This window comes from Electrophorus electricus, chromosome 10 (assembly GCF_013358815.1).
Source record: "Electrophorus electricus isolate fEleEle1 chromosome 10, fEleEle1.pri, whole genome shotgun sequence".
Classification (NCBI taxonomy): domain Eukaryota; kingdom Metazoa; phylum Chordata; class Actinopteri; order Gymnotiformes; family Gymnotidae; genus Electrophorus; species Electrophorus electricus.
Window position 1 is genome coordinate 20,701,955 of NC_049544.1, and position 15,312 is coordinate 20,717,266.

General features: G+C 39.5%; 1 protein-coding gene and 1 long non-coding RNA gene across 3 annotated transcripts; one reads left to right on the top strand and one right to left on the bottom strand.

The window, feature by feature from the left end:
• The first annotated feature begins 713 nt into the window (after nt 1-713).
• On the top strand, nt 714-13,321 carry LOC113587074. 2 transcript variants are annotated; one of them, XR_003411694.2, is made up of 3 exons: nt 714-769; nt 2,810-2,935; nt 13,243-13,321. It is a non-coding gene; the product is annotated as an uncharacterized LOC113587074 (long non-coding RNA). The 2 variants fall into 2 exon arrangements; XR_003411695.1 differs by lacking the exon at nt 714-769 and adding an exon at nt 2,153-2,166.
• mal2 (mal, T cell differentiation protein 2) lies at nt 9,880-14,611 on the bottom strand. Its single transcript, XM_027025576.2, has 4 exons — nt 13,711-14,611; nt 13,207-13,377; nt 12,273-12,446; nt 9,880-10,476 (listed from the first exon to the last, which is right to left on the bottom strand). The coding sequence occupies exons 1-4, from the start codon at nt 13,927-13,929 to the stop codon at nt 10,405-10,407; spliced, it is 636 nt and encodes a 211-aa protein (XP_026881377.2). The 5' UTR covers nt 13,930-14,611; the 3' UTR covers nt 9,880-10,404.
• Nucleotides 14,612-15,312: the final 701 nt, after the last annotated feature.

Below are 15,312 nucleotides of genomic sequence, written 5' to 3' on the forward strand. Positions count from 1 at the left end.
ACGCACCGTGACCCTCGAAGAATCTGGAGAATCCTGCAGACGCCAGATAGCCTGTAAGATAAAATATTAGTTATGTACATAAATCATACGTAAGTGTTCTTTCTACTTTTTAAGTACTAATGTTGAAATTTGGGGATGGCGCAATATACTATAAAACCTTAAGTACAAAAAAATAGCTCTACAGTAAAAATTATGAAACACTCCTTTGTTGAATTATATTGAAACAGAATGATATTGTGAGCTAGAAATGTATAGATAAATTAGGATAAAACATAACGTTAATGCACCATATATTAATTCAGGACGTTTGGTAAATGTTTTTCCTCTCCTGTATAAGACTCATTGTCCAGTGTAGTATATAAAACCAAAATGATGCGTTTGGGATTTGCACCACCGATTTCATTTGGTTGTGGGATCAGCGGGAGTGTGTACAGGGAAACAGCTTGTGGAACTAATGGGCTTAGGAGTGAGCAGATGCCACATGAAAACACGTGGAAATCGTGTTAAACAGACAAAAAGTAGCCATGGCCTATATAAATATTGATTTTATTTTTTATTTTTTGCGTGATATGACAATAGTAACTTTGTATCTTTAACTCCTGATGATACACCATAAAACACCCTTTACATAAATATGAATATAATCACATAATGGCCTTCAATTTATCAGTGCAAATATAATTGAAGTTCTCTTTGGCATTTGCAGCTCTTGCTTATGAATGTCGTAATCACCTGTGGGGCCGAGAGTGAAGTGACCGCCCCACCTAGTGTAAGTTTTTTTCAAAACCTTTATTCCCTTTACAGTAGGTGAAATCAACAATCCTAACATTAAAAAAAAGTCTACTTAGGCTTCCTGGAGCTGTCCATTTAGCTTTAAAAGTATTCATTAGCTTTAAAAGTGCTAAGCATATAAAATGGCCAGTACGTTGATTTATCTTTTTTTTTTATTATTATTTATTTTCATTTTTAAAATATTCACAGTGCTGTCATTTGGCATCCAAGTATCTCCTAAAAGACGGAGGACATACTGGGACATTCTGGAACATGCTGGTCTATGAAGCATTTCTGCAATGTGGAAATGCTATCTTGTTCATGTTAAAATAGCTGCATTTAGTGGTTTATAGTCAGGGGCTTGATTTAATTAGATATTTTATATGACAACAACAACAATTCTACTAATCATCATCATTGTCATCTTAAAAGAAGCTAAGCCTTTTAGAGAATGCAGCACACATGCTCACACATAGTCTTGCAGTGTTCCTGTAGTGGTTTATTCTCCTGTCTCCCCCTGCAGTGGATCTGTCCCAGTTTACACCCCTCTGTCTCCCTGCATTGGTTCTGTCCCAGTTTATTCCCCCCCTCTCTCCCTGCAGTGGTTCTGGTTACTCCACCTTCTGCACTGCTAATTTATGCATTTGGTCACACCTCATTCAGATTAAAATGTTATGCATGAGACTTCCTGTTTGCTTCTGGTCCGAGCAGTTGTTAATGAAACTTCCCAGGCATTAATTTGGTATGTGCATGTGTTTGAGCAGTCTGGACCTGCTATTGACACCAGGAGATTTGGTAGGGGTAATGGCTAGCTTTAATCCTTAAAATGACCTGTGTGTCGGTGAAGAACTCTGGCCAAGATGTGATTCACAGCTAGTCAAACAGTTCCGCGCTGGAAGCTGAAGAATGTGCGACGTAGCATTTGCATGTTTGCTGACCAGGGGGAGCGGTCAGCCCCTACCCTGTCAGCAACAGGCAGGCTGTAGATCAGAGGAGTCCACGGTGAAGAGTGTTTACCACGTGCCTTATGTTAGTACATCTCCTGAAGAAACCATGGTGTTAAAGTACCTAGCTAAAGTTGGGAAATTTTCATAAGCCATTACACAGAGCCAAAGGTTTTAAGGAATTTGAATTGGAATATATATAGAGTATCTTAGCTGTTCCTAGGACGGCACTCTTCTGGACTGAGGTCTCGGATGTTATTCCTGGGACCCTAGTGCTCTGATTACCAATGGAACCACAGTTAGCTTCACCCTCCATATCTTTTCTATCTCTTCCTTCAGCCTTTGATATCTCTCAAGCTTCTCGAGTTCCATTACCTGATGTTGCTGTTACTCAGTACTGCCACGTCTACCAGTACAGCCCTCTGCTGTTTGTCCATCACTACTATGTATGGTAGGTTAGCCATTACCATCTTGTCTGTCTATATCTGGAAGTCCTACAGGATCTTAGCATGGTAATTTCCCACCACCTTTGAAGGCATATCCCACTTAGACCTTGGAACTTCCAGCCTGTACTCGGCACAGATGTTTCTCTACACTATGCCAACCATTTGGTTATGGCACTCCATGTAGGCTCTGCCTGCTGGCATCTTGCATCATGCTGTTATGTGCTGGATTGTCTCAGGGGCATCTTTGCACAGCCTGCATTTGAGGCCCTGCCTGATATGATAGATCCCAGCCTCTACTGATCTTGTGTTTAGCACTTGCTATATATATCCTGCACATTTTAGGCAAGAAACAGAAAACACTGGGGGAAATATCATTTCTATAACATTTGATCTTTTTTACTGAGGGATGCTTTCTTTACCATCATGATTTTTTTGTTTATTTCACCAACTTTCATTGACAATTATAACCTGCTTCCATGGAGCATATTCTGTTAAAGGTCTGAACTATGCAAAGGTAGGCAATCACCCATGTTGGACAAATACAAATTACATTTATGTGTTGATGATTAACTTATTCTTGTTCCATTTTTTAACATAATGATGCCACTGTGTGGAGAAATAAACAAACAAACCCTTTCCGCTCTTCAGTACTTGCAGCAAATAACAGGTAGCCCTGAAGGTCAGACACCCCCCACAGTACAACAGCAGGCTGGACCAGTGAACACAACAGCTGAGATTGAATGCCAAGGTGATCATGCTCTTGCCTTAGACCAGGTGGGTTGCTAACTAACCTCAACACATGCTGAGGTATATGCGGTTTCTGACACTGTATGACCTACTGTCCTATAGAAATGGACAAAAGTAGAACTCTTAAGAAAAACTTGAGAAATTTGCATCCATCATCTGAGATGCAAGCCTGTTAATGACTTCCTTCTGTGAACTCATTTGTACCAAGGAAGAACAATAAACATTTAGATAATGTGTGATAATGTACTTACAAAAATACAAAAACCATAGTACATATATTTAAACTCAAATTGAATTGTTTTACTAAAGTTAGCCACCAAATACATAACACCAAAATAACATGCCAGGTCATAATACCAGTAGACTGAGGTCCTTACAAATTGTGTCCTTAGTTATAGGGTTAAATCAGTACTTAATTTATTGTAATTTGTCTTAGTTCCAGGCAGAACTAATTTTTGTTGTCCCACAGTGACATGGACTATCTTAATCTTTACCTCCTGCCCCTACCTCTGACCTTACTGTCGTAAACATGGATTCACTTCTCGTTTCCTGTGTCATAGTTCTACCACAGACTTGTTAAGTGACAGTCTCATTTGCAGGTACACTGAAATGTCTGCATCAGCACACAGGCAATGGGAAAAGGTAAAGATCTGTGTCTAGCCAAGGTTACAGAATATAACGCCGATGGCAAAGGGTGTCTACCTACGCACATTTATGCAGCTTGTGAAATAGTTCTGGAGTAGAAGGGCCACCTCTCCAATCAGAGCGAGAGGAGCAGCTATATCTGTCTGTCTTGGATTCTGTTCACACAGAAAGTCTGCTGTGCTTTATCAAACTCCCAAGCCCGCTGGAATGTACTGTTGGGTCAGTACCTCACTATGACCTTTTGTGCATTTGAATAGTCATTTGTCTGGCACATGTGAATAAGTCTATAAACTTGCCTTCACTCCTGAGTAAGTGTCCTGATTTATAGGTATTTTGCACAGATAGGCAGCAACAATGCGGTGGTATTTGTGCATGGTGGTGCATTTTTCGCGGGTGCATGCGATAAATTAGATTTTTGTTGAAAAATGTTCCAGATCCAGGCATCACAGTGGAAATCATGACAATAAGATTCATGGAGACTGCTGTTAAATACATCTTTGTAGAATAAAATATGCACAGGTTACAGTGACCCAGGAACACACTAATTTTTGCAGACAGACATTCAAAAATGACTGAAGAACAAAGATCACTACCAAACATGATAAAGGGGTTTGTTTAAAAGTATATATTTCAGTATCCTCTAGCGCTTCTGCATATGCAGGTCTGAGCCAGTACACTTTTATTACCTCTATTGTGTTCATGGTCGTTGAACAGATGACAAAAAAACCCATTCACTTCCCATTAAAGATTACACACCAGCTAGTCACTGATATCCCTCGAGGGCCATGGATAAACTATGTGTCCAAATTAAGAAGACACCAACAGGACATTCTGCAAATGAATCAGCCTAGCCAGTTCAATCAAACTACTGGAAGACAGTCAGTCTTTACATTTAATGCTGCAGCTCCTTTTACCTGCTGTATGTGATGAGTATATGATTACTGGTGTGGCATTCTAAGATATCTGAGCTCCCATCGGATGACTCTGTTGTAAACTAAACCACGGTAACACTGACTGCATGCATATCTTCAGGAGCATTTTGAGCTTCTGGTCCATATTTTGTGCTAATATGATTCCCAGTCATCTGAATCAAACTGTCCCTTTTTTCCAGCCTGACCTGCTGATTACATAAGAATTTTTCACAGTGGGAAGGTTTTTTTACCAGTCCTCAGTACAGAAAAAAATAAGTTCTTGATCTTTTAAGCAGGATTTTTTTCATGTAACTGACAAGACTCTTAATAAACTTGCTTTATTCTCTGCATGCAGGTGAAATAGTTTCAGACTGCATGTCAGGTTAATTGTTTTCAGTTATTAACTGTTGATTTTGAGACTCTTTGAGCAGGAGCTCAGGAGCTCAGAAGTGCTTTATTTCATTGGCAGATTGCATTGAGGACAGACTGCTTTAGATTACTGACCTTCCTGTAATAGGATCATTTTAGGGGCCTTCATGACTGTGTTTCTCTAGTGGAAACAACTTTTCTTTACTTCTGATCTCAGCCGAAGTTTTAGAATACTTTAGGCTGCATTAGTTGACTCTCATGACATTGTATATTGGGTTCTACTAATTTTCAAGTCAGGATGTTAGGTTAAAGCTGAACCCAGTGAATGGATTTTTTCTTTTTTGTGGACTATGATACATCACTGTTTTGTAGACCATATTTTCGGCTAAATTTGATTCTGTAGTGGAACTCTCAGTGCTAGGTCATTCCAGTGGAGAACTGGCAATGCATTTGAGTTAGAAGGTCCTATTTATCATCTTGTTTTAGAGTTACCATTTTTGTTCTGATCTAGGTCCAACCTATCCTTCCCTAATTCTCAACAGGCAGCCATTATAGGAAAACAACCATACTGACCTAAGATCAGCAGGGAATTCTCACATCACGCAATCTAACCCTTCATCTCCTTTCACATGGTTTGGTGACCATGTATACATAAATATTTAGTGCCATTTCATATAAATCAGCCATTTTTAAGGAGTTTTAAAGCTCCACAAAACATAATGAAAGCACCAGATTACACTGCATGAAAGTGACTCAGAACACAGGCTAATGTCCATGCACATAGCAATGGGCCTTAATTGCATACGTGGTTTTGGTTCTAAACATAGTAGACCATCACCATCTTGCTAAAAATAGTGTTCCTTTATTTCCAGTGGCTGAATCCTGCTGCTGGGTTCTCAGTATGGGACTGACATTTATGGAACCTGGAATGTTCTCCTGTATGTGTGGTTTGCTTTGACATCACATGGTGTGTGTCACTCTCTACATAGCTCGCTTGACATTTATATTAAAACAAAACCAGCTGAATTTATGAGCATAATTCATTTTTATTTGTAGTGCCACTTTTATTTGAAAACAGCAGAGGACCGCGGGGAGGTTAATCCCTCCGCAACCTGCTTTCAGATGGGAATTTTCCATCACATCGGTACCAAGTCTGAATCTAGTATTTCTCTCATATCTGGTTTCTATTATAATTGCACAGGGGTGTTTTCCTAAATGACTTTGTTATATGTTGAGCTTAATGTCTCGCATGGGATAATGTTGTTGTAATCTTTGTTTTCTGGTAGGAATTTTCCATCACATCGGTACCAAGTCTGAATCTAGTATTTCTCTCATATCTGGTTTCTATTATAATTGCACAGGGGTGTTTTCCTAAATTACTTTGTTATATGTTGAGCCTAATGTCTCGCATGGGATAATGTTGTTGTAATCTTTGTTTTCTGGTAGCATCAGATAAAAAATGAAGTCTTGTACAATTTACCATTTCACCAACTATAGTACAGGGGAGACATTAAGTGCAAACATCTTTTACCTATTTTGGCCTATTGGCGACAGTTTGCAACCCCAGTGGCTTATCCTAACAGTTATGCAAAGAGAGAAACGATACACCCTTGTCTCTCTGTTCTCAGAGCCTAGACTGCTGTATTGGCCACAAGACATTTGTTCAGGTGGAACAGCAGGCCTCTGTTTCCCGAGCTGACATTCCTCCTTTTGTTGTTTGAGATGGCTAGAGATGGTCCTTGGGGGCATTCCAGATTTCATACCAAGTTTATCTTCAAGCGTACTGGGCCCCGGGGGCCACACGTCCATACCCTGTCGTACCTGGACAACCGCGAGCCATAGCACCTCCCGATTGTGTGCTGTCTGCGTCACAAAGGAGCGACTGAGGTTCGAACACTTTTACCCTACTTTATTCCTGCTTACATAGCTCACAGTTACACTGCCTGGATAAAAAAGGCTTTTGAACTATCAAGGATCTGTCCCGTCCTGTCCTGTCCCATCCCTCATTGTTGGCAGACATTGATTATGTCTGATGAAAGATTACCAGCCATTAGTCTTCCATGCAGTTTTATATCAGGTTTGATATTTGTAACACCTGTATGCTATCAGCATAGACTCTTTTGGAAGCCTGATGCTAGACATCTGATGCTTCCTGAAGAATACAATGGGAGCTTTGTTGGTATCAAATCGCACTTTTTTTTTTCTGCACTGTACGCCAGGAATACTTTAATAGTCATGTCAGTATTGATGTAGATTACATGCACTCTGTGCTACACTCACAGGAGTGTAGATCATATAGATCATATTAAATATGCTTGTTTGTTTCTTTAATTATAGGAATGTTATATAGTAACATAACTTTGATCACCACAGACTGATGCCATTTTGTGCTATGATCCCAGTCTTTGTTTTCACATCTCCCCAAAACAGTGGCTTGTGATTATAATCAGGACTACTGAACATCTGTTTCAGATTAGACATTTGCATTCAAAAATTTACATAGTGATGATAATTGGTGGGGAGAGCTGGAAGACTGATCCCAGGTCAGTACTGCCTTACTATGATCCTCCATGGGAGCAGATCCTGGACCTCGTCATGGTGCTGGGCCGTGGGCCACCATGCCACACAACAGAATGAACTGTGGGGGTGTTGACAAGCCATTCCAGTCAGTCACATCGGTACAGACAAAGCTGGAATGTGTGTCTCTCTAAGTAAGTTTAGAAGCATTCCTGCACACCGTGGAAGTGCGGCCCTGAAGGTCATGATTTACAGTGGTCACTCCTCTTTACTCAGTGCAATGGCACGGCGAACACAAAAGGGAACAGGTGGCCGTTAGATTTATTGGCACTATTCTGAAAAGGCTGTAATGCCACACTCCACATAAATCAGCCAAGCCTCTGATGATCTTGGCCTTTCCCCATGATTTGCAAAGACATCCAAAACGTTGGCCAGTATTTGTTTTGCTGAAGGCTCCCTGCTGGAATGGAGATCTCTGGGCCAAAACCAATGATCTTGGAATCATACAAAAGAAACGTGACCGCAGCATGATGTGACATCTGAACTGCTTTTAGCTGAGGCGACCATGCTAGGTGGTGATGGGTCGTGTTTTTGCGTCTGACGTTTTTGTATTTGGAGGGCCAGACCAGCTTCGTGTCCTCAGTGGAACGTTGGATGTGCCAGAGAGGAAGGCGTTCTCGTCCCACTGGAGTAGATCGGCATTAAGCCGACACCTGGCTAGTCAGCCTCAGTAAAGCAAAGTTGTTTTTTGTTCTCTCTGAACAGGAATGTTTGCTATTCCATCTTCTAACATCGTTAACATGAATGTTATGTTAGACAGGGAGAATGTTCTTTAGAGTTTGGTCACTCCTTTGAGACAACATTCTCATATAAGGACATTTTCTTCTATCTGATTCTCTGATGGTGACTCTCTGATTTGTCAATAGGTTAGTTGGCTAGAATGGATTCTAGATATAATGTGTTGCAGGGGTGAACCAATTTAGAAAGTATTCTTGAAACACCTCCTCATGGAGTAAGATCATTATATTGCAATATCATTCCAATATAATGAAGCCTTGTCTTAATCTCTTTTTTATTTTGAGATGTATTCCCATTACACTGAGCAAATTTAACTCTGTATTTTTTAATAAAATGTGTTAAAATATTAAATAAAATATTAAAAGCATATGCTTTTAAACTTCAGTTACTGACAACATTAGTCGAAAACAAGTAACAATGAAGTCAGTACAGTTAACAGTATAAGATGGCAAACATTTCAAGTCCCCATAGAACAATGCTTGTTTAGCCTGAAGACTGGAGCCCTCTGGTGGATATGCTCTACAACTGTATTACACAAACGACTTGCTCCACTCATAATAAATGAGTGCTCAACTCAGCTGTAGGAACTTATACCATTTTTGACTCATATAAATAATAACACTGGTAGAATCCAAATATGACACACTTTCTGAGTGGTTTAGTTTACATCAATCAACTTGACTGTCTTTATATACAGAATATAGTAAAAGACACGGCACAAACCCCCAGGGCATGTGATTAATATAAAAATTCACTACTGCATCTGGTTAATATAACGCAAGTCTATATGACTTCAGGAATGAGAGTATTTAATACCTGATAGGTTTGATGCAAGATCTTCAGTTGTAGCTTAACCACTCAACATTTACATTAACATTTACCTTTACAGTATTTGGCAGACAAGTAGGTCTCTCAACAGGCTGTAATCCACACTTGCCCCCTGCCTGTCTGCTTTGCCAGTGTCTTACAGTCTCTACTGAACTTCTATAGAGAAAATCTATTGTGAAATAGGTGTTGTGGGCAATGAAGCCATCTAAATACAAACTTTTTGTCACCTGGTCCTGCCAGATCTGGACCGTTCCATTAGTATTTCCATTCATTAGTGTTCTTTTGTATGAGCCATACAGTCCAGTGTTGCCCAGTGCAGGACAGGGTGCCATTCGAGTCTGGTTCTCCCAAGGTTTCTGCCTCCCAGGTTTGTTCTTGTCTCCATCAACTCTGGTAGTACTTATTTGAGGTCTAGACCTGGTTCCTGCAAACCTGTTTTAAGACAGTGTCTGTCTCTCTCTCTCTCTCTCTCTCTCTCTCTCTTTTGTCAGAGGTAGTCAAAATTGCAGTGAAGTACAATAGGTTTCCAGAGAAATAGGACAAAGATCTTTCATCGGCTGTGCAAGATATGTAAATAAACACTATATTAATTCAATTTATATCACACTTTGACTCTTGAAAAGGCTCCAGTCACCAGTCTGATGCTTACGGTATGAGAAACACTTTAAACTCTTTACCACCATAGCACTGCCACATACACTTCTGCAGCTTCCTGTAGTCCATTAAAATTTTGCAGTGCAGCTATGAAAATACACAGGCAATTAGAAGCCACCCGTGCTGACCGAGTGTTTTGAAACCTGTCATAAACGTCCCCCAGAATTCGGAGAAAATGTGATTAATGACCTTGTTTTTTGCCTTTACTTGAAGATTGAAAGGGAAAAGGAACTATTTGGAAGGCATTAATGAAAAATGTGTTTATTTAGGCAATACAAAATAAGGGTAGATTATAGCCTGTGAGCACGAAATACATAAACACATTGACATGGTTAGATTTAATTTAAAAAAGTAAAACCAAAATAATTGCACAGATTATTTTTTTATGTTATGAGACAGCTATAATTGTGTATTTCAAACTGGTAACTGAAGAGTCTCTGAAGACACCAGCATAACACAAAACAAGTTTTGCAGTTATTTCAGTGAATTAAAATAAATTCTCTTGCAACTCAGGATAATACATTTAACAAATGTAAATATATTTAATTGTACAAAAGCATGCAGTACGTAGTTTTCTGTATACATCAGTAAGGTTAATGCTTAAACTAAACTGCTTCATGGGTCCATTTTCAACTCCAATAACTGAATACTAAGAAGGAGTGAACCAGTTATCCGGCAACCCTGCTCTGTAATGTGCATTACGGTAATGCTGATATTCAAAGTGATGCTGGAGGAGTTTGCTCTCTGTCTCCCTCTCTCGCTCTCTCTCTTTTATCACTTCCTCCACCTCCTGAAGCCCATGAACATGCTGCAGGCATAGCAAATAGTAACTATAAAGGCACATATCTGTGGAGAAAAGACACATAGAGTCAAACAGGCCAAGCAACTGCACAATTACAGGTTTGTGTTGTGTCAAAGGCAACAATATTTGGAATATACAACTCCTTTTATATATATATATATATATATATATATATATATATATATATATATATATATATATATATAAATTTAGTTGGTTTTTTTTTCAAAAGGAATTTCCATGTGACAGTAGTTCCAGCTATGTGTACATGCTGAACAAAGTGGTATATTTTTAGGTGCAATTATGTTGCCATCACAAATACAATGACCTTGTCCATACACAAAACACACGAGTCTCAGAAATGAACTCCAGAATTATATTATGGGTTTTACCTTAAGGCCCTAGACATGATCATTTTATCAGATTTATCATTGTTTAAGTGAATTTAAATACATTCTTTTGCTACTTGAGGTGTTCATTTATACTGATTTGACATATCTGATGATTTTTCAGGAATGATTTCATGATGATTTGATGATCAAAGCAAAAACCTGGCTTGAAACAGATTTATAAAGTAATACATTTTCTCCCTCTTAAATGATTGTTTTTCTTCTTTTACCATTCTAAACATGCACCCTGTACTGAGTTGGAGGGTGTGCAAGAGCTTACCAGGTCTTTTTTATATTTGTAATCATAAAACTACAAATAAAGGTTATATAAAATAATAAAGTATTAGTAATAAAGCTAATATAAAGCACTCCGTTTTATAGGTTGATACTTAAGCACAGATTTTAATTCGGGTTGCTTAAACTGTTGTGGCCCTCTGTATGGGAGCTAAATGCCATTTATATAATATGTTTATAACAGTAATTGAAATTTATAACCATCTTGCAAAGTGCATTTGAAATAAATATTGTAAATATTGTACGTATTGCACATGTAGTAAATATTGGCTTGCCAACTGCATTTGTCGTAAATGGAAAATTTGTGCAAATTGCTCTTTTGCACCTTAAACCATCTGATTGCAGAAAAAAACAGCAGTAGGCTATTCCAGGGAACTGCCACCCTCCCCTTCCAAGAGCCTACCTCAGTTTAGAGTGATGCACCATAATGCTAAGTTATAACCATTAGAATCAGATATTGTAGTAAACATGTCACAGCACAAGCAGTAAAGGATGCCCCGACCCTTGATTATAAAGAGTAATCAAAAGTATTCAGAAAATTAGTTATACTAACAAGATACTTAATTACAAGTATTAGTAAGAGTGTAAAGATGCCTGCCCTGACAATTCGAGGCAGATAGACTGGATCATTCATAAGGTGATGCAGCGTGTTGCTGGGACAAATACACATTCTCACACTTAAACATGAAAGTGACATCTTATCAGATCCCAATACACTATTGCTTTATGCTTGTAGAGATGGCAATAAAAGCACTGTTTATATGCAGCTATGTTGATCAGAAACTGAATGAGGGAAAAATGATCAAAAATACTGTGAAGGAAAATGTTCAAAACATTCTAAAGCAGAGATGCACAGGTCCGGTCCTGGATACCTACCACCCTGCAGAGTGTAGTTACAGCCCTCATCTAACGCACCCAATCCAGTTCATCAAGTCCTTCAGTAGCATCTTAATGTTAGAGCCAGGTGTGCTAGACTGGGGATGCAACTAAACTCTGCAGGTTGGCAGAACTCCAGGACTTGACTTAGACACCCCTGTTCTAATGTGAAGCACTAGTGCTAAAAGTCATATAGCTACACTAGTGATCTGATAGAGATCAGTGCATCACTGCTCCCATAATCATAATTAGAGATGTTCTGGGTTAGACTGTAAACTCACCGTAGCTACAATGTTAATTCTGTATTGCTGAGAGTCCAGAAATGTGATGATATTGGTGGACGGCCTGTGCACGCAGGTATCGTTTGCTTGTTTCACATACGCAGACGTAACTGCAGCCTCCAAGACAAAGGCGGCGAAATAGAAGACCAAGGCAGTAAAGTGGTACATCACATCCTGAAATAAGCAAACACAGAAATATTTATTTGTTTGTTTGTATATATAAGTGCAAGAAAACGCCAGAGCACACCTTCTGCTATTAATATAAATGCAAGACCACAATGGGGCTGTACAGTAATCTGAGTAATCCACTCAAGGCGCTATCTTACATGTCTTGGCGAGTCACGCACATGATGAATGCGTGCTCATAATCAGACACTACTCGACAGCAGAGTTGTGGACGAGGCCAGGACCAGGAGGACTGGCATGCCGTGTAAACACTGCCACTGTCGTCCCACTTTAGATGAATGTCAAGCACCCACCCAACATAATGCTGGTAGAATAAGAGCCAGAGAGCCAGTTTTTCCCAGCACTGAAACCACCATAAATGGGCGACCTGTGTCACTGTCTGTTCATATCTACTTTTTTTTTTTTTTTTTTTTTGCCTATTCTTTTAATCTTATTACCTCAAGCATTCAATTTAATTTGGCCTACTTTATAAATTAAACGTATTATTGTTATTTTTGTGGTCAATGACATAGTTGTTATAATATTCGACTGCATTTAAAGCGAATTCTAAGGCCACTTCGATTAAGGGCAGTTCGACTTCTAGTGCCTGTCAGACTCAAGGAGTGAAATCAATATGCTTTTACTACATATTCTGGTTTAGTGTGTGTGTGTGTGTGTGTGTGTGTGTGTGTGTGTGTGTGTGTGTGTGTGTGTGTCCTTACGTTAGGGATGCATATTCCGTTTTAATTGGTTGATAAAAAGTGCTCACCATAAAATTCCAGTCAGTGTTGATTCTGTCCGAAAGGCCCAGCAAGAACAGGACGAGGTAGGCGGAGGAGCAGACGAACATGGTTACCGACACAAACATCACCCAGCCCTGCAGGAGCGGCACGGGGACGTGCGACGACGCCACTAAAATCCATACCAGCCCTCCGAAAACCTAGCGGCTCAGAACAGGACGCACACAAAAGCTTCCCGTTAGTCTCAATCCATCAAGAGGTTCTCGAGGAAACTGGACTTTTTAACCTTGTCTGTCCGACACTGGGCTATTTGCGATGGAGCCTAACCTGGAACAGGTTGCGTTTGAACAGGCCTAATAACCGCTGCCATTTCCTCTGACGCTCATAAATCTTGTATGTTATTAATTGCAAGTGACAAGGCAGCATTTATATGCTAGAAAGGAAAGCGTCAAGACCAAAGCTATAACTCAAAACCCTCCACGACATTTCATGTTACATATTGATCTGTAAGCATGGGAGAATTTTTCACTTACAATTTCCATGCAGATCAGAGCGCCTGAGTATGTTCTTAATACAGCCAACCCGAGCGGTAGAGATATAGTAGGTGACGGGAAAGAGGTGACAGCAGGATTTGGTGCTTCTGCCATTTTCCTTTTGCGCTTCTGTGGCTTAACGACGAACGAGAAGGTGGGGAACCGTCTCCAGGAGTCGCGTGTCGCCAACCGGTCGGACAGGTGTGCGGCCACTCCCATTCTCAGTCGAGAAGAAGGGCGCAAATCTAAACGTGCGGTGATCTACATGGACGTCTTTGTTGTTTTTTAAAGCCTTTTTACGTCTTTGATAACTGTAAAACTCATAAGATCTCCCTGATTTGTTTCATTAAAAAAAAAATGTGGTAGCGTGGCAGCAATGTTACCAGAAGTTGATGATTAACTAACGCGTTTTACTAGTGTTGAGTAAACATTGTGTTAAGGCATTCCAAGGAGATAAAATGCATTAAAACTGCAATGACAAGCGTTTAAACGGCGCTGAAGGGTTCTTTCTTAAGACCACTGTGGAATAGGGCAGCATTGGCCTAACTGTATACAGAGGATTTTGACTTTGTAACTTTGTTGATAACAAGGAGGTGTAGTCTTACCACACACGTGCACTCTTCTGGTTATTCATCTTTCCATATATCACCACCATATGGAAATCAGTGGCAACCAATCAGTAAGAATGCATAGGATATGTATGTTTAATGGAATGTGTGAATATTCCAGTGGCAAAGGGGGAAAGTGTAATTAATGATTGCCTAGATGTGCAGATAAAGTCAGTGAACCTCGGAACAGCATACACAGATGCCTGCACCATAGCCAAAAGCAGACAATCATATCATATGCTGTCTTACTGGCAGACCTTATCAAGACAGATGTGAAGGTTGGAACAAATAGGCTTAAATAAATAAAATAACTTGTACTAAATATTCTATTCGTGATTATTTAAATGACCACTGACCCTGCTCCTATGTTGACAAACTGAAACTAGTACTTATTGTAGGGTATTGTTTATTACACTAATGTTGACTAACAAACTCTAGTACTTATTGTTTATTGCACTTATCATTGTCTATGATAGAGCTTATGTATTTTGTACTTCTAGGCGTCAGCACTGATCCCTGTATTTCTATAGTATTCTAGTTCATTGGTATATTGGACTCTAACCTACTGTACTGGCTAGGATGTATTCTATGAGTAAATGACAAAGCACTTTTGTAAGTCTGCTAAATGCCATAAATGTAAATGTAATGTACTAAATAAAAAAACAGGCAAATAAAATTATTTAGGAAATCAATTAGCCATCTTTTTGACCAAGCTCAAGGGGGTCTACGCCGCAGCTGCTGCACGTGTGACGGAAAGACACATTTAGTAAAGCATCTTTTAAAATCTCAGAGTTTCGAAATCATAGCACTCGAGTGTAAAAGCAGCGCATTTCTTCAGTTGGGAATGTATGTGAACGACGCAGGCTTAATTACAGGCCTTCATCTGAGACAGGCTATAAGGCCTGTCACTTCCAGGTCACGCACACTTGATGTAGTTATTGACTGTGCCGTTAACATTTGCTCCAGCTTATCTGAGGCTCTGAGTAAATGTTCT

Coding starts and splice junctions, on each gene's coding strand:
- mal2 (XM_027025576.2), bottom strand. CDS start 13,929: ATGGGAGTGGCCGCACACCTGTCCGACCGGTTGGCGACACGCGACTCC. Junction 13,378..13,710: donor CTCTGATCTGCATGGAAATT/GTAAGTGAAAAA, acceptor CTGAGCCGCTAG/GTTTTCGGAGGGCTGGTATG. Junction 12,447..13,206: donor ACACTGACTGGAATTTTATG/GTGAGCACTTTT, acceptor TGCTTATTTCAG/GATGTGATGTACCACTTTAC.